We start from the raw sequence: 20,472 nt of genomic DNA on the forward strand, positions 1-20,472 counted from the left end.
ACGGACAGGAGGGCGCTCTTTCCCGCGCGTGCGCGCAGGGACCGGGGCGGGGCCGCCCTCGGACCGCTCCGCTGAGGATTTCTGACCCTTGTGAGGCACCGTAGGTGAAGCGTCGGCGAGGAGGGGGCGCGGGGGGAGTGGTGCTGCTGCTGTTCCGCAGGGTCGAGCGAGCGAGGGAGGGAGGAAAGAAGTGGGCGGGGCTTGCTCGGCGCCCGCCGCGTCCGCCTCGGCACGCAATGCGCCTGCGCGAGGAGGCCTTGCGCGTCGGCTCCCCGCCCCCACCGCCGCCTGGCTCGCCTTCGCTCCTTCTCTCTCTCTCTCTTCCTCCCCCCCCGCCGCCCCGGGGAGGCCGTCCTCCCTCCTTCCCGCCTTCCCTCACCGGCGCCTCGGCCCGAGCCCCGAGGGAGCTCCGAGGGCCCGCCCGCCCGTCCGCCCGGCGTGGCCACCGCCTCAGAACCGAAAGCAGGCAGGCAGGCAGGCCAGGAAGGAGAAGGAGGAGGGTTCAGGTGAGAGGGAGGGAGGGCGGCGTGGCCTCAGGCGGCGTCCCGCGTGGGGCGGCCTCCTCCCCGGGGAAGGAGGGAACCGCGTCTCCCCCCCCTCCCAGGCTGGGAGAGTATAAGGCGGGATGGGGTGGGGTGGGGGGGCGCCCTCTCCCCTCCGGCCTTTCCCTCCCTTCCCCCCCTTGCGCCCCTTTCTCTTATTAGGGGGGGGCGGAGACCCTCCCGGGAGGGGGGAGGCGCTGCTCCCCTTCCCTTTCTCTCCTCCTTCCCCCCCCCCGAGCGAAGGAGGGGTTGGGGGCACAGAGGGTGGGGTCTCTGAGGAGGGGGCCCCCCAACGCCTCCCCTCAGGACGTCAAGGCCAAGGTCCTGAGGTGGGGGAGGGGGAGAGGGGAGGGGGAGGGAGGCACCAGGAACCAGCCTTGCCCCCCCCCACACCCCTGAGGCAGGAGTTGGTCCCCTGGGATGCCTCCCGCCTCCACTGTGTGTGTGTGTGTGTGTATGTGGGGGGGGGAGAGAGGAAAGAGCATCAATGGGTGTGTGTGGCTGGGATGGGGTGTGAGGTCCGAGGCAGCCCCCGCTGGGCCCCACCCACCAGTGCCTGCCCCACCCCCACCCCCCTTTTCCAGCCAGGGAGGAGGGAGGGAGAGAAGCGCACGTGGGCAGCACGGACGGGGGGGGGGGGCGGCTCTTCTCCCTGAGTTCAGCCCCTTTGCTGTCTGGAGCCACCCTGTGGGCACCACCCCCGCCTCGCCTTGTGTCGACCCCCCCTCCCCCTTTTCCTCCAAGGTAGACCCAGACCCGCCTGGCTGGAGAGGCAAGACCCCATCAGGAAGCGCCAGGCCCTGCGGTGCCAGCATTGCAGCCAGCCCCGTGTGCCCAACGTGTGGGCAGAAACACCGTTGCCCGCCAGCTCTCAGCTACGGGTGGCAGCGTTTGCAGGGCCGTGGTGTGAGAACTACCAACAGCACTGGCAGGGGATAGGGAGGCATTCAGCGTTCCTACCCCCACCCAGGGGGGGTCTCCCTTTTTTTCTCCTAGTGCCGTTCTCAGCACTCGGTGGTACAAGTGGGGAACCCAGGATCCCCGCCCAACAGCACCTCTCTCTTCTGATCCCCCACTTCAAGCGCACAAGGTCGCATACACCGCGGTTCCGGGGGCATTTATGATTGTTTTGGGATCAAGTGCTTTTTCTCTCTCTCTCTCCCCCCCCCCCGGCAGAAGTAGACGTCTTGTTCTGAAAAACGCAGCCTCGTCCAGCCCTCGCATCACCCAAATCCTGGCTGGCTTGTTTCTAGAGCCATGGCGACAGAGGAGAAGAAGCCTGATGCAGAATCCACCAAAACGCAGTCGACGCCGTCCTCGTCCACCAACCAGAGCAAGGTGGGTCTTCGGTGCCTCCCAGCAAGGCCCACTGAAGTGCTCGGTGGGGGTGGGGGGCCGGCTGAAGGCAAGGCTGCTTTTTGCCACTTGGTGTGGGGATCTGCCCAAGTCCCTTGACTTGCTGGGCCCTTCTGGGTGCTTGTGGGGCTCAGGCATTAAGGGGGGGGTGTATGTGTGTAGAGCGGGAGCCACTTGTTCTAAGTGCAGTGTCCGTAATTGCCTGAAACTTTAATTCATGGTTAGGTATGCAAGGCTGGTAGATGCTTGCACAATTTCTGACCCACAAAGTGAAAGCCCATCTATTGATTGTGTAGGGCAGCCTGCCAGGAGCGCAACCGACACTCTGGGGTCGGTCTGGTCTTTATACATTCGGGTTTCCTCTCTCCCCAGCCTGCACCCGTAAAGCCAAACTATGCCCTGAAGTTCACCCTAGCCGGACACACGAAAGCTGTCTCATCGGTAAAGTTCAGCCCCAACGGGGAGTGGCTGGTTAGTTCTTGTAAGTATCCTCTAAAACAGTGGTGTCGAACTGTGGCCCTCCAGATGTTCTTGGCCTTCAACTCCCAGAAATCCTGGCCAGCAGAGGTGGTGGTGAAGGCTTCTGGGAGTTGAAGTCCAAGAACATCTGGAGGGCCACAGTTCGACACCACTGCTCTAAAACATGGACTCAAAAGGATTCTTCCCCTTTTTCTCGTGGTTGACCTTTGTGTTTGCTGTCAAGTTAAAGAAGCTTTGGTTTATTGCATTTGCTTATATGTCACCATACTTAATTGGGGGAGAGGGGGCCAAGCTAGCTAACCCTACAGCAGGAATTTTCTCCTGTGAATGCTGTCTAGGCCCCTGTCATTCTTTGTACACGGGGATAGCCTTGAAGAAAATCTGAGAGGTTTAATCATTTTGAAAAATACAGCAACGGTGGTCCTGACGAGAACTGCTCACCAGGAACACGCCTTTCCCCCTTTGAGAGATTTCTGCCTGTTGCTATAACTGAGGAGCCCTGCCCTGCCGTCCTCCGAATGGGGAGTGGAGGAGATGGGCGGGCGGAATTCTGCTTCCTGGGCATGGCATGGATGGCAACGAGGGGCTGATGTACAAAAGTCATCCTTTTACAGCAGTGGCTGCTTCTTCCTCCCACAGCGGCCGACAAGCTGATTAAAATTTGGGGCGCGTATGATGGCAAATTTGAAAAAACCATCTCTGGCCACAAATTGGTGAGTCGCTCTCTGTTCCTGGAGGATTAATTTGATCAGGTATTTACTGGTGGCTGTCTGTCTCAGAAAACAGCAGTGGCTTTTGCTAGCAGAGATGAGCAGCTGTGTGTGTGTGACGGGGGGGGGGTGTCTGTTGCCTGAGATGGCGGGAGCAAGGACCTGCTTGCTTGCTTTCTCTGTGGCTGCCTCTTTCTCTGCCCTAAGCCAAAGATCAGCCTCCAGGGGGGATTTCCGTGGGTCTCATAAAGGTATCACACATTCTTGTTTTTGAAATGTGTTTGTGAAGGGGGTTGTCTGGTCATCATTTGGAAAGATGGGTTGGAATCTAGATGTGATATGGAAAGCAGTGGGAGTAGAATCTTGTCCTGTAAATCCCACCCCCCACCCCACCATGTCATGCAGGTAATAAACTCTTGTTGGTAGGGTGTCTGCTAGCCCTTTCACAGTTCAGAGCAACTTTCTGCTGGGGAATAATGCAAATATATATACTGTATATAGGCCCACATACAGGCTGAAATTCTAATGCCTCATTCCAAACTCATTGTACAATTTATAAATTGTTGTGAGCGAGTAAGATTTTAAAGCACCTTCTCTCTTTCAGGGAATCTCCGATGTGGCTTGGTCCTCTGACTCAAACCTTCTTGTCTCTGCCTCAGATGACAAAACACTCAAAATTTGGGACGTGAGCTCGGTAAGAGGTGGTCCTTTCTCTTTTTGCCTGCTACTTGCCTTACCATCGGTAGAATGGCCTTACTTGTGGCTTCCCAGGGAGAAAGGTCTAGACCGCAAGGCTTCACTGGTCCTGGAAATAACCCCGCTCTCTTTCTCGCGGTCGTTTTCAGGGGAAATGCTTAAAGACCTTGAAGGGCCACAGCAACTACGTCTTCTGCTGCAATTTCAACCCCCAGTCGAATCTCATTGTCTCTGGATCGGTGAGCGTGCTTTGCAGGGGGGAAGTGAGCAAACTCACAGGGGTTCCTTCTCCAGGACAGAAGTCGGTGGGCCGAAGTTGGCTCGCGGGCTTGTGCGTTCACGGTGGGGGTGGGGGTGGGTAAATTCTGAATCTCCATTCTGGGCGTTTTGGAAGGGGGAGAGACCCTGAGCTTTGCAGGTCCTGAATATCTCCTCTCTGTATCTCCAGTTTGATGAAAGTGTGAGAATATGGGATGTGAAAACGGGGAAATGCCTGAAAACGTTGCCGGCTCATTCTGACCCTGTTTCAGCTGTAAGTTCTTTCCAGATGCCAGGGCAGTGGGATTCTTTGGGGGGGGAATTCTGAGCTAGGTTGCCTCCCTTGCCTCTTTCTCACCCTCAAAGTGAGTCAAGGGGAGGCTGAAGTTTCTGCTGGCTGCCACCTGAAGTCCCTCCGAGGCCCTGGGTGCCAATCATGCCTGCCCTTAAGGCTCAACAGGGGGGGACACTTGACAAGTGCCTGAAAGGGCAGCAGTACCAGTGGGGGGAGAACGGTTGCTTGCAAGGTGGAAGATCTGGGCTCCAGTTACGCTGCTGCCCACGGTCGGCCTGGAGGAAGATAGTCCCTCGCGCGTTTCTTCCAGTGGCACTGGGCGCTCCCTGCAGCTGCTGTAGCTCGTGTAGGGAAAGGGTGGGTGGGAGGAAGGCAGGTGGGCAGGGACACAGCAGCGCTAGGTCTCAAACTGGGCCTTTGTGAGTAGGGTGTGTCTTAATTGGGCAGCCTAGCATAGAATGCCAGGGAATGAAGACCATTGTCTGCCCCTCTCCTCACCCTGAAAAGGACCCCAAGGGCCACCTCGGCTTCTTCTCCTTCCCTGCAGGTACACTTCAATCGCGATGGTTCTCTGATTGTGTCCAGCAGCTATGATGGCCTCTGGTAAGTGGATGAGGGAAGGAATATAAAGTTTGTAAAATGGAGCAGTCCTTTCAGCGCTGCTAAAAAACAGAGGGGCTGCGCTTAGCCTTGCTCTTGACCAGAGTCCTCTGCCTGGGCCTGCTTCTCCTGCCTCCCCACCTGGGTCTCGTAACTGTCGTTGGAAGTGACTGCTGCTTTCGCCGTACCTGCAAGCGTGTAGGTGCTTTGCTCTGTGCCCCCTTTGTGTTTTGTGCATGAACATTTTGCATTTTCTGATTCGTTTAATTTGGGGACAGGATCGTTTGGCTGCTCAAAGAAGGTCCCTTGGGGTCAGTCGTAGGCAGAGTGGGTGTCTTGCACCCAGATGTTTCCTCCTCCAAGCTCCTGTAAAAATAATCTGCATTGCCTGTTCAGTTACTAATCTCAATTAGGCTAGGAGAGCTTCTGCCGGCTGAAGGGGGCAGTGCTCAGCTGTGCCGCCTGCAAACCCGCAGATTTGGATCCTGCCCTTTGTAACCCGGAGTTTGGCTTCCGTAAAGCTACTTTTTCCATCCATCTTTTCCTGCATTACTCAGAGCGGCTCTCTCTTCTTTCAGTCGGATCTGGGACACAGCATCGGGGCAGTGCCTGAAAACGCTGATTGGTGAGTGTCACCCCCACCACCCCCAGCCCCAGCTTCTGTTGACCTGTGTCCCCGGTGGGCAGAATTTCCCCTAAACCGTGCTCTTGTTTCCTCTTCCTTGCAGATGATGACAACCCACCTGTGTCTTTTGTAAAGTTCTCGCCAAACGGCAAATACATTCTTGCAGCAACTTTGGATAAGTAAGAGTGGTTTTTCAACAGAAATATAATTCCACTGGTGGGGTTTTTGCTGAGCCTTTAGAGGCAGTAGATGTCTTGATTCCCCTGGCAGTGGAAGAGAGAGAAGGTGCTTCACTACAAGGCCCTGTTCATGAACTGGGTTAAAAAACAACAAAAGCAGAAACTCCTGTGTGAGTGTGTGTGTGAGAGAGAGAGACAAATGTGGTGCCAGGCTTCAAGTCCTGCTGATGGTTCTTTTCTTTCATGTCCTTCTCTCCAGCACTCTGAAGCTTTGGGACTACAGCAAAGGAAAGGTGAGTCTCTAGGATTTTCTCCAAAGATTTGAAAGGAAATCTTTCAAGCGGGAAACTCGCGAAAAAAAGGTCTTTCTCCAAAGTTGGTGATTAGCTGTTTTTTTTTTTAATCTACCCATTATGGCTCTCGCCTGTGCACCTCAGGACCGGATCCTGCTGTGCTCAGTAGGGCTTACTTCCTAGAAGGTGATCCTTGTGACTTGACTTCCCTCTGGGTTAGGCTTGTGTGTGAAGAAGGCGGAGGGGAGAGAGGATAGTTCTCTTCAGAGGCTTGAAAGGTAGGCCTGCCGAGGAGGGGCAGGAGCTCTCCTCGATTCTCTCAGAGTGCAGGACATGTAAGAACGGGCTCAAGCGACAGGAAGCCAGATTTCGGCTGAATGTCGGGAAAGATTTCTCAACTGTTAGAACAGTATGACAACAGAAACCATGACCTCGGGGAGGTGGTGAGTGCTCCAACGCTGGAGTTACGCAAGAGAAAATGGGACCACCCTCGGTCAGCTCTGCTTTGAGTTGGATTTCTGCCTTGAGCAGGGGGTTGGACTCGATGGGCTTCGAGGCCCCTTCCAACTCCACGATTCTAGGATTCTACTGCATGCTTTCTGTTCTGCAGTGGAAATGCAACCTGTATCATTTAATAGCATTGATGAATTGCCATTGTGTTGACAGGGCGCATACTTAGGATATACCCCATCATCTAAATATTCTTAGAGGGTTGGAAAAAAATAACAAAAAATGGTGACAGGGCACAATGGGAGTTGCAGCCAAATCTACCTGGAGGGCACCAGGCCAAGAGAGGCTGGGCCCGGCCACGGTCCTTTTTATCCGGAAAAGTTTGAGGAAAGAGGAGGCCCGTAAAGGTTCAAAGCCTTGGGCCCTGCCGCCCCTCTGCAACTGCTGACCACCTGCCCTGGCTCACTTCCCACCCCTTTTACCTTTCAGTGCCTAAAGACGTACACTGGCCACAAGAATGAGAAGTACTGCATCTTCGCCAACTTCTCGGTCACTGGTGGGAAGGTGAGGATGTTTTTCCTGAGCTGTCTTTTGGGGGGGGGGGGAAACAGAGCCCGGATCCGCAAGTCTCAGAGCATTGCTGGAGGCCTTGTGTGTCAAGTTTCAGCAGTAGGGGGAGAGCATTTGCCTGAAAAGAGCATGCATCTTCTCCACATGGGGACAGGCGCGGCCTGGAGCATTTGTCATTAGGTAAATGCACATGCTTCCTACATGCCTCCTTTTAAAAGGTAAACACCAGCTTTTTTCTTTCTGTACTGCCCCCAGATTTTAGTGATGCAGCCGGGGTGGGGGTGCTGCTTCAATTGTCCATCCTTGGTGTTTTTTTTTAACTCACTCACTTTCTTCTTTAGTGGATCGTATCTGGTTCAGAGGACAACCTGGTTTATATCTGGAACCTCCAGACGAAAGAGATTGTGCAGAAGCTGCAGGGCCACACAGGTAAGGAAGGAGGGGCTGGCCTCGTGCTGGGAGCTAGAAGCCAGCTGTGGGTCTGGACTATACTTCCAGGAGGAGGCTTCTTTAAAAACGTTGAAAGTTGTTGTGCATTTAACCACTTTCTCTCTTGATTGTCATCCTCCTCCTGATGCTTGCCTTTGAAAGCGGGGCCAGCTGCTCTCCAGCTTTTGGAATGGCAGTATCTAAATAGACGCTGACGGATTCTCTTTCCGGGCCATCAGCTGGGCAGATTTTGCAAGTCTTGTCTCGAAACCGTTCCAGGGTGACCGTCTCTTTGCCTCTTTCCACACAGATGTTGTGATCTCCACAGCTTGCCACCCGACAGAGAACATCATTGCCTCGGCAGCCCTAGAAAACGACAAAACAATTAAACTTTGGAAGAGCGACTGTTGAAACCTTTCACGCCAACATCACTTTAGAGACCGTGGGGGGAGGTATCTGGGAGATTGGGGGGGTGGGGAAGAGGTGTTTTGTGTTTCTGTTTTTTTTAAAAAAAGTAAAAACCCACATAAGGAACATTTCAGCCCCACTGGCAAAAAGCCCTGACGCCCGTCTGCGAGAGGCTGGCCTGACGCTCAGACCTTCAGCCTCCAGGAAAGGTTGTCTTCTTGGGAGGGGGTGGATGGATTTCTCCCCACCTTCCCTCCCTTGTCCTGGAGCCCCAGCAGTTTCTGTTTCTTGAGGATACCGGTTGCCTTAATGCTGGAGGGCGCTTGGTCTCTCTCACAACCGGCAAGTTGTAAAAGTTAGAAATAATAATAACCTGGATCTTTTCAGAAGTTTTTCTTGGCCGAAAGAAAGCCAGGCCCTAGCGCCTCTAGACCCCAACGAAGGAAGAGCTGTGTCCTCAGAGACATCTCGCCACTGAAACCAGAACGTATTTTTTTTCAACGCGACCAAATGGATATGTTTCCTGATTCCCCCCCCCCCATTTTTTTTTTTGTCCGGCCCCTCTGTTCCTGGCTTCAGGACCTCCGCCTCACTTTTCTGTGTCCTGCGTCCCCTTTTTGTCGTGCACTCCACTTAGATGCTTCTGCAAGTGACCGTTCTTACAGGCTTTTCTCCCCTCTAGTAACCGTTCAAGAAACCCCAAGTCCTTTTGCTTGTGGCTTTAAAAAAGAAACCCATCCAGACAAAAGTTCATGTTACCTGTACAGTTGTTTCAATGTAAAAAAAAAACTTTTTTTATCTTGAAAACTTCATTGTATGAACTTGTGTTGCTGACTGTATGGCTGTTTCTTTTCTGGCGTTCTTATTCCTGTGCAGTTCTTATTTCCTTTTCCATTCACAATACTTCAGACATCCAAACCGGTCACCATATGCCATAATAAACAGATGCGAGTTTATGTGGATAACTGTAGTCCTGGTGGGCTGATCTGGAGAGATCTGTGGGGCTTTGCCCCTCGCCAGGCCCTGTGATCTCAGCAGCGTCAGCTTCAACCTCCGTCTCTCCGAGACGGCTTTGGTCCAGCTTCTCAGGCCTTTTGTTGCGGAGAAGGGAACAAGGTAGAGCCCAAAACCCACGATAGGCTAGGTTGCCTAGTGAGCGGGTCATTCCGGCTGCCCCTGGGGCCTTGCCTACAGGCCTCCCTCGGGGCCTTCTGGTTGACGGAGCCCCCACCCAATTCCTGCCCTGGAGGTTGAGCCGCACCTCTTAACATTCGGTGCAATAAAGGGCACGGCCTTCGGGTTCAGGCTGGCTTTCTGCTCCCCGCCTGCCTCCTCGGCTGGTTTCTTTCATTATTTATTGAGCCAATGGGTTTAGCTGGAAAACTAGGTTATCCAGAGGCAGATGGTGGGGAAGGTCCGACCGCCTTCGCACTGAAAAGCCCACCGGCACTTTTGGTTCGAACCCATCCTTTCATCCAGCTGTGCTCGCCCCACGCCTGGGTCTCTGTAGACTCTCAGACAAGAGTGGAGGACTCGGATGGGGTTGGGGGAGGTCACCTCTTGACCCCTGGCACTCCTTGCGGGCTGCCTTAGCCTACAAAAAGCGGTTTGCGCAACTGCTTCTCATCTTGACCGTTTGAGGGTTTTTTTTAAAACCACCTGGAGCCTTTAGGAGTGTAAAATGCCTTTAATTCCTGAAGGAAGGTGCAGAGAATCAGCATGGGAGGGACAGGGACCCTCGAAAGTGGGAGAGTGGGGCTGCGTGGCCCTGCTGTGCTTGGCCCCTTTTCCAAATTTCCGCTCAAAGAGGGTCTTTTCAGCTGAGGTTTCCGGCTGCAACTTGGGGCCTTCTTGGCTGGTGGCAGGCTTCTCCAGCCCTGTCCTTCCACTGCCTTGTTCTGGGTTTAGCAAATGGCTTACAGGGTCTAGCCACGATCCTACACCACTTCTGTAGGAAACCCACGATGACGATCCCCCTCCCTGTTGTTTTTTTTTAAATAACAGTAAAGTAGGTTATGTGTAAAATAAATAGGGGGAATCACAGGAGCCGCGCTCCCAGAGTGTGCCTCCAGCCGAAGAGAAATTTTTTCCACCACCCCCCTCCATTGGTGGTTTAAGTGCCGTTGAAATCATCTCTGACTTAATGGCAGCCCTCTGAATGAGCGCTCTCCAAAATGTCCCTTGCTTTTCCCCACCCTGAGAGTCACATCTTCCAGCACTATCTCTCTCTCGTCTGGTTTGGAACAGTCCCTGCCACCTAGTCGCCTCCAGCTCATGGCAACCCTACCAACGAGTCCACCACCGCCTTACTCAGCTCTTGCCAACTCAAGCCTGGGGCTTCCTTTAGGGAATTGAAACTCCTCGTATTGGGTCCCCTTTTCCTGCCACCGTCTGCCCCATACACACACACCCCGTTGCAAGCCAGAGGCTTGGTCCTGTGGGTTTATTTCAGCGCTGCTCCCTTGGGAGTGGGGCGTAAAAGGGTGGCCAAAAAACCATGGTTAGATGCCGCGAGGTAAGCGGCGTTGCCTTAACCATATGCGTGTTGTACAGACCACAAGGGCCTCTTCCATCCTTATCAAGGGGAGTGCTAACCTTCTCTCCTTTCATACAACACGTGTCTACTGCTTTCTCCATAGGTATTTAAATCTGTCTCAGAGACACTTTCTCCTAGTTATGGTGAGCAATATGGAGCCGTATCACCAGATAGACTTCCTGGTATCTCCTGTTTCGTCTATTTGCACCGCCGAATACAGAGCGAGGACCGATTAAAACTCAGAGGCGAACTTGAAGCCCCTTAACTGCGAATTTCTGCACGGCTTCGAAATCTCCCAGGCTCGTTGCGCCCGTTCCTTAATTTATGCATCGCTTCAGCCAATCGGGATACAGGATTGCAAACCTGACTAAAATCCGTTATTTTGCATCCGTTCAAAGTCAGGCCTGGGGCTCCCGCACCTGCCGAACTCCCCTCACGGAGAGACTCGGGGCAGGTTTTCCCAAATAAACTAGAAGACCTCGAAGAGTCCCGGCGCGAAAAGGGCGAATCGGCTTTTCCGGAACGACAGGTGGATCTTCTCGCCATCTTAAGGATGGGCAAACCATGCTCCGCAAGGGCTTCCCGTCCCCCTTCCAAGATGGCGACCGGGGTCCGTGGAGGGAGGGCCGCGGAGATTCCCTGGTTCGAATCTCCTCCGAGCTCAAAGGAGAGCCTTTTCCCCAATTGCCTTAGAAAACGAGGAGAAGAAGCGAGTGCATTTCTATTCCTGTCTTTCAACCTTCGGCATCTTTCATATTCCTTTTGTCCTGCACACGCTCCCTTCCCTCGCCCAGCAATACCCCCCCCCCCGGGCACAAGACAAAGGGGGGGGGCTTCCTTTCACACACACACACACACACAGAGAGAGACACAGACACAGATACACACACACACACACACCCCTTTGTGTGGCATGCTGGCCCCAGAAGAAGGGAAGGCGTGGTCTGCAGGAATCCTGCCTTTGGGCTGCCTGTGTTCTTTTCTTTTCTCTTTTTTTGCAAAAACACTGTGCAAAAGCACCTTATTTTGCACATGCCGCTGATGAAGCTCGCCTCTTTGTGCGATTCTCCTTTGTGCTCAGCCGGGGGGGGGGGAGCAGCACCTGTGGAATTCCGGCCTGTCCAGCCCAGGAGCGAGACGAATGGCGATGAGGGCCACACACAGCCTGCTTCCCCCCCCCCCCAAAAAAAACCGGGCGGCCAGGAAGGGGAGGGAGGGATGGAGGGGAAGGCAACAGCTGGTCCAGCCGCGCCAGAGCTGCGGGATCTCCCGGCCCTGAACGGATCCCGCCGCCGCCGCCGCCGGGTATCCGGAGAGGATGAGCGCTAAGCAGGATTTGGAGACCCAACTGACTAATCTGTGCCGGGCGATCCGCCTCTCTGGGCATCCCGGAGGTCTAAAAGCGAGAAGACGGGGGCTTGTTAATGGCAAATAAAGGGGGAAGGGGGGGACACACCGAGGAATGGGTTCGAACCAAGGGCCGAGGGGGGGGCGCATGCAGGCGCTCTTTGGCCCCCTTGGGCAGGACTGGGCGTCCGATTCAGGCCGGCAAAATCCTCCATCCCAGAATAAGAGGGAAAAGCATCATCATCATCGCCGCCGCCTCCTCCTCTTCCTCTCTCCCCTCTCTTTCCTCTCCTCCTCTGGGTCTGGAGAGGGTTGGCAGCGGCCTTTGGGCGCCTCGGTGGCCCTCCCTCCCTCCCTCCTTCCCAAGGCGCTCTTCCACGCCGCCGGGAACCGCCTCTCCTCGGCCCTCACCTGCGCGGGAGCAGGTCAGGTTGGCTTTTCCTCGCCAGCCTTGACGATGAACCAAACCGACAGGAGGAGAACTAAAAATATATAGGGGAGGACAAGAGAGAGAAGCAGAAAGGCGGCCGTCCTCTTCCCCCCCCCCCCCCCGCCCAGTCAAGGGGAAAGAAAGCCATGCCCCACACCTGCCCCCCCCCCATCTCTCCCAAACCTCAAGGAAGCCGATAAGGGCTTCCACGCCTGGGACCAGCCACGAGGACTGGGGTCCAGCCTCCGGTCTCCCTGGAAGGGAGCATATTTCCCTGCCGGGGTCTGACCTGCTTGGGAAGCAAAGCAAACACTTCTGTGAGCTGCTGCACTGGAGCAAAAGGGTGAAGGTCACCGTCCAGGCTTGAGAATGGGACTTCCTCCCGTTGAGCCCAAATCGGACCCCTTGGCGCCGCTCTGACCCTCTGGACCAGCAGGAAATGAGCTCGCTCCGCCTTCCCTTCCTTCTGGAGGTCTGGAACTGGTTTCCCCCTCAGTCGGCTCTTTTCTGAAACAATCAAGGGCCCCATGGATGGATGGATGGATGGATGGATGGATGGATGGATGGATGGATGGATGGATGGATGGATGGATGGATGGATGGATGGATGGGTCAGTCAATGGATGGGCAGACCCATAGCCGGGCCGACCTCCCCACTGGGTGGAGAGGCTGGAGAACAGAGACTTGGGAGGAAGAGTAGGAGAGGTGGGATAATCAGCCAGCAGGGTCCCCGGCCAGAACGGGGGGGGGGGGGGCGGCTGTCCTTTTGGTCCCTTGGCTTCCTTCAAGGGTGGTCCCTCCTGCCTCTCCACCCCACGGCCGGGTGAAGGGCAGCCATGAGTCTGGGCAGCGCCGTTGGGTCTGCAGGCCTTCCGGGGACAACCACGGCATTCATCTCGGATTACAAGTGTACCTGTCCATCTCGGCTTTGGGCATTCATGGATTTAATTAATCCCATGATTTACGGGCACCGTACCCTGTGGACCACAGCTGCCGGGGTGGGGGGGAGGCAGGGGGGAGCCCTTTCGTCATATTGTGGGATAAGCAGCTGGATCCATTCAGAAGGATGAGAGTTTTCGGTGAAGGGCCTTTCCTGAAAGGAGGGTTTCAAACGGCCTCGCCAAGCGGAGTGTCTTTTTCGCTTGGGTTCAGGCCATGCCGTCGTCGTGCGGAGCAGCTCTTGCTCATGAGGCGACAGACAGCGGGGGGGGGCTTCTGGGTGGTGGCCCAGCTGCAGCCGCCTGCCTTGGGCTTCCGAGCGCTAAACAATGTGCCCAGGGTCACGTCCTTCCTTCCCAATCTGGACGAGAGGCATTCCCTAGAATGTCCTCCTAAGCACTGCCCTGTCCTGCCAGATTCGCTTCTGCTACTTCTATTTAATTCGGTTTGATCCAAATCGGCACCTCCTGCCCTCCGTCTCCGAGATGCGTCTCCTCTCTTTTTCGGCCGTGGGTTCAAGGCCACCCAACCCCCTGCTGGAGGTCCAACAGTGAGGACAGCCTCAAGGGCCAACCTGGTATTTTTATTGGAGAAGGGGATCCTGGAGAGAGGCCTGTGGTGGTGATGGGAGTCGGAGTGTGAGGGGGGGGGGAATTGGATTTAGAAATCTCATGTTTGCAGGAGAAAGCTGGCCTGGAAGGAACCCCCTCTCCTTTTTCCTGCTTATTCTGGCTTGGCCCTCCATGGAGGGTCTGTGGCAGGGATTCCCCCCCCCCCCAAGCCAGGAGTGGCACAAGAATGTTTTTTGGGGGGCAGTCCCACAACCCTCCCCCCCCCCTTCTCCAGATGACATCCTTCCAGGTTTAAAAAATTACCCGTCCTGTTATGCAGTCCTGCCCTGGCATTTTATTTTGCCCTTACAAGGGCCAGAATGGGTTGCGGGGGGGGGGCAGGTCTTGGTAAGAAGGCCATGGGGTGGGGGAGATGAATGAACCGGGTGGGCAAGATTGCGGGGGGGGGGGTAGGGGGTTGCACATGGAGAAGCTTCCTCTAATCCAACTGAATTAGAGGATTTTGAAGTGGATTTAGAGTTAAATCTTGATTAGGGAGAATTTCTCTCCCACAGCCTCTGCACGCTTGTATTAATGGGTAATGATCGTGGGCAGAAGAAATAGGACAGAAATAGCTAAGGGTAACATCACACACAACACAACACACACACACACACACAGAGGTTCATCAACCAGGAACATTTCGGAGGCGGTGGTGGTGGTGGAGGAACCAGACCGGGCGGGTGTGTGTGTGTGTGTGTGTGTGTGTGTTGGGGTGTGTATGTTGCCTGCGTGCTCATTCCCAACGCCAGCCTGGAAAGGGAGGTTCGGCCGAAAGGGAAACCCGGCTCTCGAAAAAGGGGGCTGCTCTGCCCAGAGGAGGGATCCCGGAGACCCACACTTTCCAGAAAGAGGCGGCCACCCTCCACCCTGCTGCCCTCGCCCTGCCGTGATGGCTTAAGAGACCCAGAGGCCGCTCTCTGCCTTTCTCCTCCGGAAGATCGGTGTGGTCGGTTTGCCGGGCAGCGCCGGGGGGGTCTAGGGGGGGCTGGTCTCCATGCTGGTGGGACGCCACTGGGGCGGCACAGCCCGTAGGATGATCCCCCTCGTGACGGCCTCTTTCCTGCTCCCCATGGGTAAGTGCGGCTTCAATTTTAACAAGCAACCCACTGGCGGGCGCTGGGGTGGGACTTTTGCCCTTTTGCCCAGGGATTTCGGAGGGGGGGCCCCTCCTGGATTCTTCTGGTTTCCCGTTTTCAGGTATAGCCTGAGTTGTCCTCGTTGTTGTCATGTTACCTTATTTTGTCCTCTTTAGAATTCTGACACCTGCCCTGGCCTTGCAGACCTTCGGGCGGCTGGCAAAACAAAGCCGAGATCAGCTCAGACGAGCCCAAGAAAGCCGCTCAGTGAGAACAGCTTCACTGGAGCGTCCCGGCCGAAGCCTGAGCCACAGGCAGGCCAAAAGGGGCTCAGGCTTCTCCCGCTCGGCCATCCTTGGGCGGGAGAAGGAACCCCTCTTTGGGTGCCTGCCTGCCTGGGGGGTCTGGATCCACTAGAGGGAGCCCCCTGAGCAGGGCAGCCCTGCCGGAGCGCTTCCCGGGAGGTGCTTTGCTGGCCAGGATTTCAGCTGCCCCTTCGGTCGTTTTGCTCCTCTGTTTTTAGGGCCAGGGCCCCTGCTCAACCTCTTCCCCAAGGCAGGACCTGGCGGGCCCCCTTTCAGCCCCCTCGTCTCCCTCTCATATTTGCACTCCTGTTGTTGTAGTTGTTATTGTGGTTTAGTCAGAGCACGCCAGGCCTTCCACGGCCTCCCAGAGTTGGGTCCAATTCATGTGGGTCGCTTCGGTTTTCCCTCCGACTCACCCCCTAATCGCAGGCCGAGGGTCTGAACTGCAACAGGCTGAAACTCTTTGAGGCGCTTCTATATTCTCCAGAAACCAAATGGAATTCACCCCACTTTGCTCTCAGCGAAGGCACTTCGCTGTCCAATGAACACGTCACAGGTGGGTGAGCATCCTGCCCTGCCAGAGGCCCAGGAAAGCCCAGGAAAGGGTCATCATCATCCTTCCATCGCCAAGGAGCAAAGCCCAGAACAGTCACTCCTACCGAGAGGCCCCCTTCGAGGAGGACGACCCCTTCTGCTCAGGCTTCGTACTCAGATGGGCTCAACGCTGCAGAGAGAGGGCGGAAGGCGAGGGGTGTGTGTGACCGAGTGAGCCAAGCCAGAGCATTAAATCAGGCAGAGGGAAACCGAGGCACCCCCTTTTTCTCTGGGGCGTTTGGGAAACGTGGCGTCCTCTTTTCATCTACCCTTCGTGGCGTTGCTCCTTCAAGAAGGCTCTCCTCCTTCAGTGGAGAAGCCTCGGGAAAGGGCGCCGAAGAAAGAGCCGTCGGCAAAGCCCGGCCTTCTCCTGAAAGGTCCCCCTCTCTCTGGACACCTTCCCCCTCCTCCTCCTGCGCGCGGGGACTTGGGATGAGGGCCGAGAGCGGCTCAGCTTCCTTCCTCCTGCCATCCTCCCCCCCCTCCTTCCTTCCTTCTCGTTTGGCACGTTTCACAGCCGAGATGGGGAACATATGGCTGTCCAGATGTTCACCACTGGCTCTGCTGGCCAGGGCCGGTGATGGGCGTTGGGGTCCAGGAACAGTCTGCCCCACACCCCCCCCCGCTCCAAAGCATCTCTCCCCCTTCCTTCATTCAGTCCGTCCCTGCCTGGCCCTATGAGGGTCGCCTCTTCCGAACGTTGGGTCCCTTAACCTGGCTTGGGGAGTTAGTGCCACAAACGTTCCCCCCCCCCACCGGCCAGCTCAAAGGAAAGGCGGCTGTTCACTGCCTGCTTCCCCCCCCCGCTTTACGCAGCTGCAGGGCTCCAGTGCTACGGGTGCAACATCCTCGTGGGCAGCCGCTCGGTGGCCACCGGCTGCACCCATCCCGAGGTCATCACCTGCTCCCATTCGCACCAAGGGTTCAAGCACCGGTTTTGCATCAAGATGGAAAGTGGTAAGTTGGCACGCAGCCGATCGTCTCTTCGTTTGATTTTGCCCACCGTTCCACGGCCTTCTGCTGGAGAGGTCGGTGGTTTGGGTTTCTGGCCTGCGGAGCCAGAGGTTGGGGGTTCAAATCCCCCCCCCACTGGCCCTCCTGGACTGAGGCTGGACTGGATGATCTCCGGGGTCCCTTTTTCCAGCTCTGCAATTCTAAGATTACTGTTGTTGTTGTTGTTGTTGTTCTCCTCCTCTCTGCTGATGCTCCACACCGCCTGCCTGTCCAGAAAGGACCTTAAAAGTGCAGCTCCACGAGGCTCTTTGCCTCTAAGCACGCGATGGAGGGAGAACGGGCATCTTTGGGTGGACTGATGGGTGGGCCGGTGGTGGTGGGGCTTTCCAGGATCCCACCTGGTCAGGTGCTGGTGGAAGGGTGAAAGACAGAGGCAGAAAAGGGCGGAGGCGAGGACGTTTGGAGGATGGAGGGGAAAGAGGACCTTTGACGATGACCCAAGTGGGTGGGTTTCCTGCACCGTCTTCCTTGAACGCAAAACCTGCATCAGAGATTTTGCTCAAAGATAAATGAACACAGATGCAAACATTTTAAATACAGTAATAGAGACGTAAGCAGCTGCTTCCTCTACTTTCCAAAAAGAAGCTGGTGCTTAGTCCATCTTGGCATGTTGGCAAAACTGAATGGGGGTGGGGGTGGGGAACCATTAAGGAGAATATAGGGTGGCCCTTTCAAGGCAAGATTTTGTAGACGTGTCTGAAAAAGGAGATTTTGCTCCCTGAACGCTTGCGCTTGAAACATGCTTGTTAGTCTTCCAAGGGCCTTCTTGTTTCCCCCGTGATATTTATTCTTTCCCCTTGAATCCTGCCAATGGAGCTGCTCGCGGTTTGGTTGTTATCTTTGCGCCCCCCCCCCCCCCGCCCTTTCTTGGCTCATGCATCCATAAGTCGTTCCTAAGGACCGGAGTGTAAAGTGCAGTCAGATTAGTTTTCCAGGGACAGGATTCAGGGAAACAGTCACAACAAAGCTGTCAGACTTGCAAAGGAAGCTTCTGCTGGCTAGCCACACAAGCAAGGAAGCCACGGGCAAACGGCAGGAGGTGAGGAAAAGGGCAGTTTTCAGCCATTCAGGAAATTCCTTCTCTGAATGATGGATTGCTTGTAATGTTTTCCCAGAAGTCATCTCTGGCACTCCGTCTTCTGATTGCTCTCTCTCTCCCTCTCTCTCTCCCCCCCCTTTGTCTGGCAGAGGTCCTAGGAATCCTCTTGACCAGCGGGTGCGCCACGTCCCGCCACTGCCAGCAACAGGAGCTCCCGGGGGTCCGGATCCACTGCTGTGACAAGGACCTCTGCAATGGGTCCCCCTGGCCCACCCTCCTGGGGGGCTTCTGCCCCATCGTCTGCTGCTTGGTGGCATGCTGGGTGATCGTCCGCGTCTTCCTCCTCTGAAGGAAAGCCAGAGCCCCCAAGAAAGGCCAAGCAAGGGCTCTTCCTCACAAGAAACCCCACCCTGTGGCACAGCCTCTTCAAAGAGCGCCCGGCGGCCTCTGTGGACCATGGAACTCCCTCTCCGTCCCGTTCTTCTCCTCTCCCGGTCCTCAAACCATTTGGCGTTGCAAAGCCCATGTCTGTATCTCATGCCCAGAGGTTCATGGGGGGGGGGGTTTGGGGGGTTGGGGGGGTTGGGGGGGAGTGGGTTCTGGGCCTGTTTCACCTGGGGGGGGAGAGGGGCATGGCCTCAAAGCACCCGAGGGCATGGAAACAGAGAAGGGTCTCTGGCGGACACCTGCTGGCTTCGCTGACCCGGTCTAGAAGAACAGTTGGGTCCCAAATAAAGCATTTGGCCAGAGCGGGTCCTGGTTTTGAGTCACAAAGAGGCCCCTGCCCATACAGCAAGGGGGGGCGCCGGAACAGGGCATTGTGGAAAAGGGCAGCCGCCCCCAGGGAGTGTCCTGGATGCTCCCCTACCAAGGTGGGCAGGCCTCCCCATCGCCTCCCTCCTCTTCCTCCTTCAAGATGCACATGTCCTGAGCCCCATAAATGACATTTCCTCTCGAGACAGGGGACGGGGTGGGTGATCTCCCCATGCAGCCATTTAGTTATACATGATGCCACTCTCCCATGCAGGAAAAAGCAGCTGGGGTTGGTGGGTGGGCGGGCAGGGGGAAGCCCTTGTGTCTATTTGTGTGGAATTTCAGTGTGATCCATAATTTTTAAATTCAGCTCCCATCGACTTTTCTAGCTTCTCCTCCAGCTATTGAATAGAGATCTTTTTTACATAAAACTTTTGAAGTTCCTAGATCCTCCCCTTAATTGTCTCCCTTGATTAAGGTCATCTCCCCTTGTTCTATCTAACGGGTTTTCTGGCTTCCCTTCTGGATGAGCTGGTGGCCAGAAATAAGGAAATAAATTCCTCTGAAGGGAGGTGTCCTTAATCCATTAAGGTGATTAAGGTAAAGGGATAGGCTTGTAGACCAAGAAAATGAAGACTGTAAACAATATAGGGACTTAAAAGAAGTTGGAATAAAAATAAATAATAATAAAAGCAGCCGGGAGTTGTGCCCGATTTATGGCGGCAGATTGTTCTGCCGATCCGGGGGTCGTCTTTAAATGTATTTTTAAATAACCGGGGCTCGGCTCTACCCCACTGAACGCCGCGGCTTCAGCCGCAAGGGGCGCGATCCTGTGGCCTCGGCGCTGCGCCTCTTGCACCGCGCGGTGTCGCTGTTGTTTGCGCAAAGGCGCAATCGCCGCGGGCGCCCATTCTCAGGGCGGGGGGGGGGGAGAGCGGGGAGGGGAGGGGTTCAAGCCCCCCCCCGGGTTGCCAGCTGGGCGGAGAGGGTGGGAGGGCGTCGGAGGGCCGCCGCTCCGCCTCCCGGGGCCGGGGCTGCGGTCGCGCCGGGCCGGCGAGAGGCGTCTTTCTGCTCGCCCGTCCGCCCGCCTGCTCGAAGGGAGCGGCGCCCCCCCCTTGCCCCCGGACTACCCTTGAAGGAGACCTCAAGCCGGATCCTGGCTGAGCCCGGGCTTCTGTGCCTCGCCAAGGGCCCCTCTCTCGCTTCGGCTGCGCCCTCGCCTCCTTCGGCCCCCTTGCGCTGGAGTTAGACGACTGGGGACAAGCAAACACGCAGCCGTGCATGAAGCGGTGATGATGATGATGATGATGACGATGAAGAACGTGATAAGGTGGAAGCCTTCCTCTCCTAGGAACCGGAGGGGGGGGAGGCAGGGCTGCTACAGTCCTCCCAGAATCGCCGAGGTCATGGTCCGCTTGCAAGCCGCCGCCCGCCCTCCCCGCCCCCCCTCCAGTTTTTCACTTAAGCTGTTTGTGCATCAAAAGCCGCCTCACAGAAGGGCTTCAGTAGCTAAAGCGCGGCCTTTGTTTCGGTCCCCAGTGAGTCCCGGGCTTAAAATAATTCCAGTCTAAAGCACGCCTTGACATCCTGCCCAGACAGGCGAGCGAGCGAGCCGAGCCGGGGAGCGTCGCTGCAGGAGAGAGGGGGGGGGGTCTGGCCGCAAGTTTTCAGCTAGTCCGGACCGGGCTTCCTCCTTTCACCTGGCCTTATGCGTATGTGTGTATGTTTGTGTGTGTGAGAGAGAAAGAGACAGACAGGCAAAGAAGGGGGACTGCGAGATCCCTTTAGTCCAGGGGTGCTCAAACGTCGGGGTCTGGAGCAGGAATGTCTGCAGGAACTTTTCTGGAGAGCAAAGCTGCAGGTTAGCATCCTTTCCGTGCACAGCGTCTCACAGAAAAACAGCGCATCGGTCTCTTTGGTGCACATCAAAACAA

At 55.9% G+C, this 20,472-nt stretch overlaps 1 protein-coding gene and 1 non-coding gene across 3 annotated transcripts; one reads left to right on the forward strand and one right to left on the reverse strand.

Moving 5' to 3' along the window:
* Positions 1-8,698, forward strand: WDR5 (WD repeat domain 5). 2 transcript variants are annotated; one of them, XM_072985056.2, is made up of 14 exons: positions 1-104; positions 1,719-1,880; positions 2,271-2,379; positions 3,018-3,091; positions 3,693-3,782; positions 3,934-4,023; positions 4,233-4,316; positions 4,885-4,940; positions 5,516-5,562; positions 5,666-5,741; positions 6,001-6,034; positions 6,974-7,048; positions 7,396-7,483; positions 7,794-8,698. In XM_072985056.2, exons 2-14 carry the CDS (start codon positions 1,800-1,802, stop codon positions 7,892-7,894), a joined length of 1,005 nt encoding a protein of 334 aa, XP_072841157.1. In that variant the 5' UTR covers positions 1-104; positions 1,719-1,799; the 3' UTR covers positions 7,895-8,698. The 2 variants fall into 2 exon arrangements, with proteins under 2 accessions (XP_072841157.1, XP_072841156.1); XM_072985055.2 differs by lacking the exon at positions 1-104 and adding an exon at positions 281-506.
* Positions 8,699-10,380: 1,682 nt separating this feature from the next.
* Positions 10,381-10,508, reverse strand: LOC140703007 (U6atac minor spliceosomal RNA). The gene has a single exon (XR_012082291.1). It is a non-coding gene; the product is annotated as a U6atac minor spliceosomal RNA (small nuclear RNA).
* Between the last annotated feature and the right edge of the window lie 9,964 nt (positions 10,509-20,472).

The sequence above is a fragment of the Pogona vitticeps genome, chromosome ZW-PAR (assembly GCF_051106095.1).
Source record: "Pogona vitticeps strain Pit_001003342236 chromosome ZW-PAR, PviZW2.1, whole genome shotgun sequence".
Taxonomy (NCBI): Eukaryota; Metazoa; Chordata; class Lepidosauria; order Squamata; family Agamidae; genus Pogona; species Pogona vitticeps.

Excerpts from the sequence above, each read along its gene's own strand:
- WDR5 (XM_072985056.2), top strand. The coding sequence starts at position 1,800 with ATGGCGACAGAGGAGAAGAAGCCTGATGCAGAATCCACCAAAACGCAG. Across the intron at positions 4,024-4,232 it reads ATCTCATTGTCTCTGGATCG|TTTGATGAAAGTGTGAGAAT; the intron begins GTGAGCGTGCTT and ends CTGTATCTCCAG. Across the intron at positions 4,317-4,884 it reads ATTCTGACCCTGTTTCAGCT|GTACACTTCAATCGCGATGG; the intron begins GTAAGTTCTTTC and ends CCTTCCCTGCAG.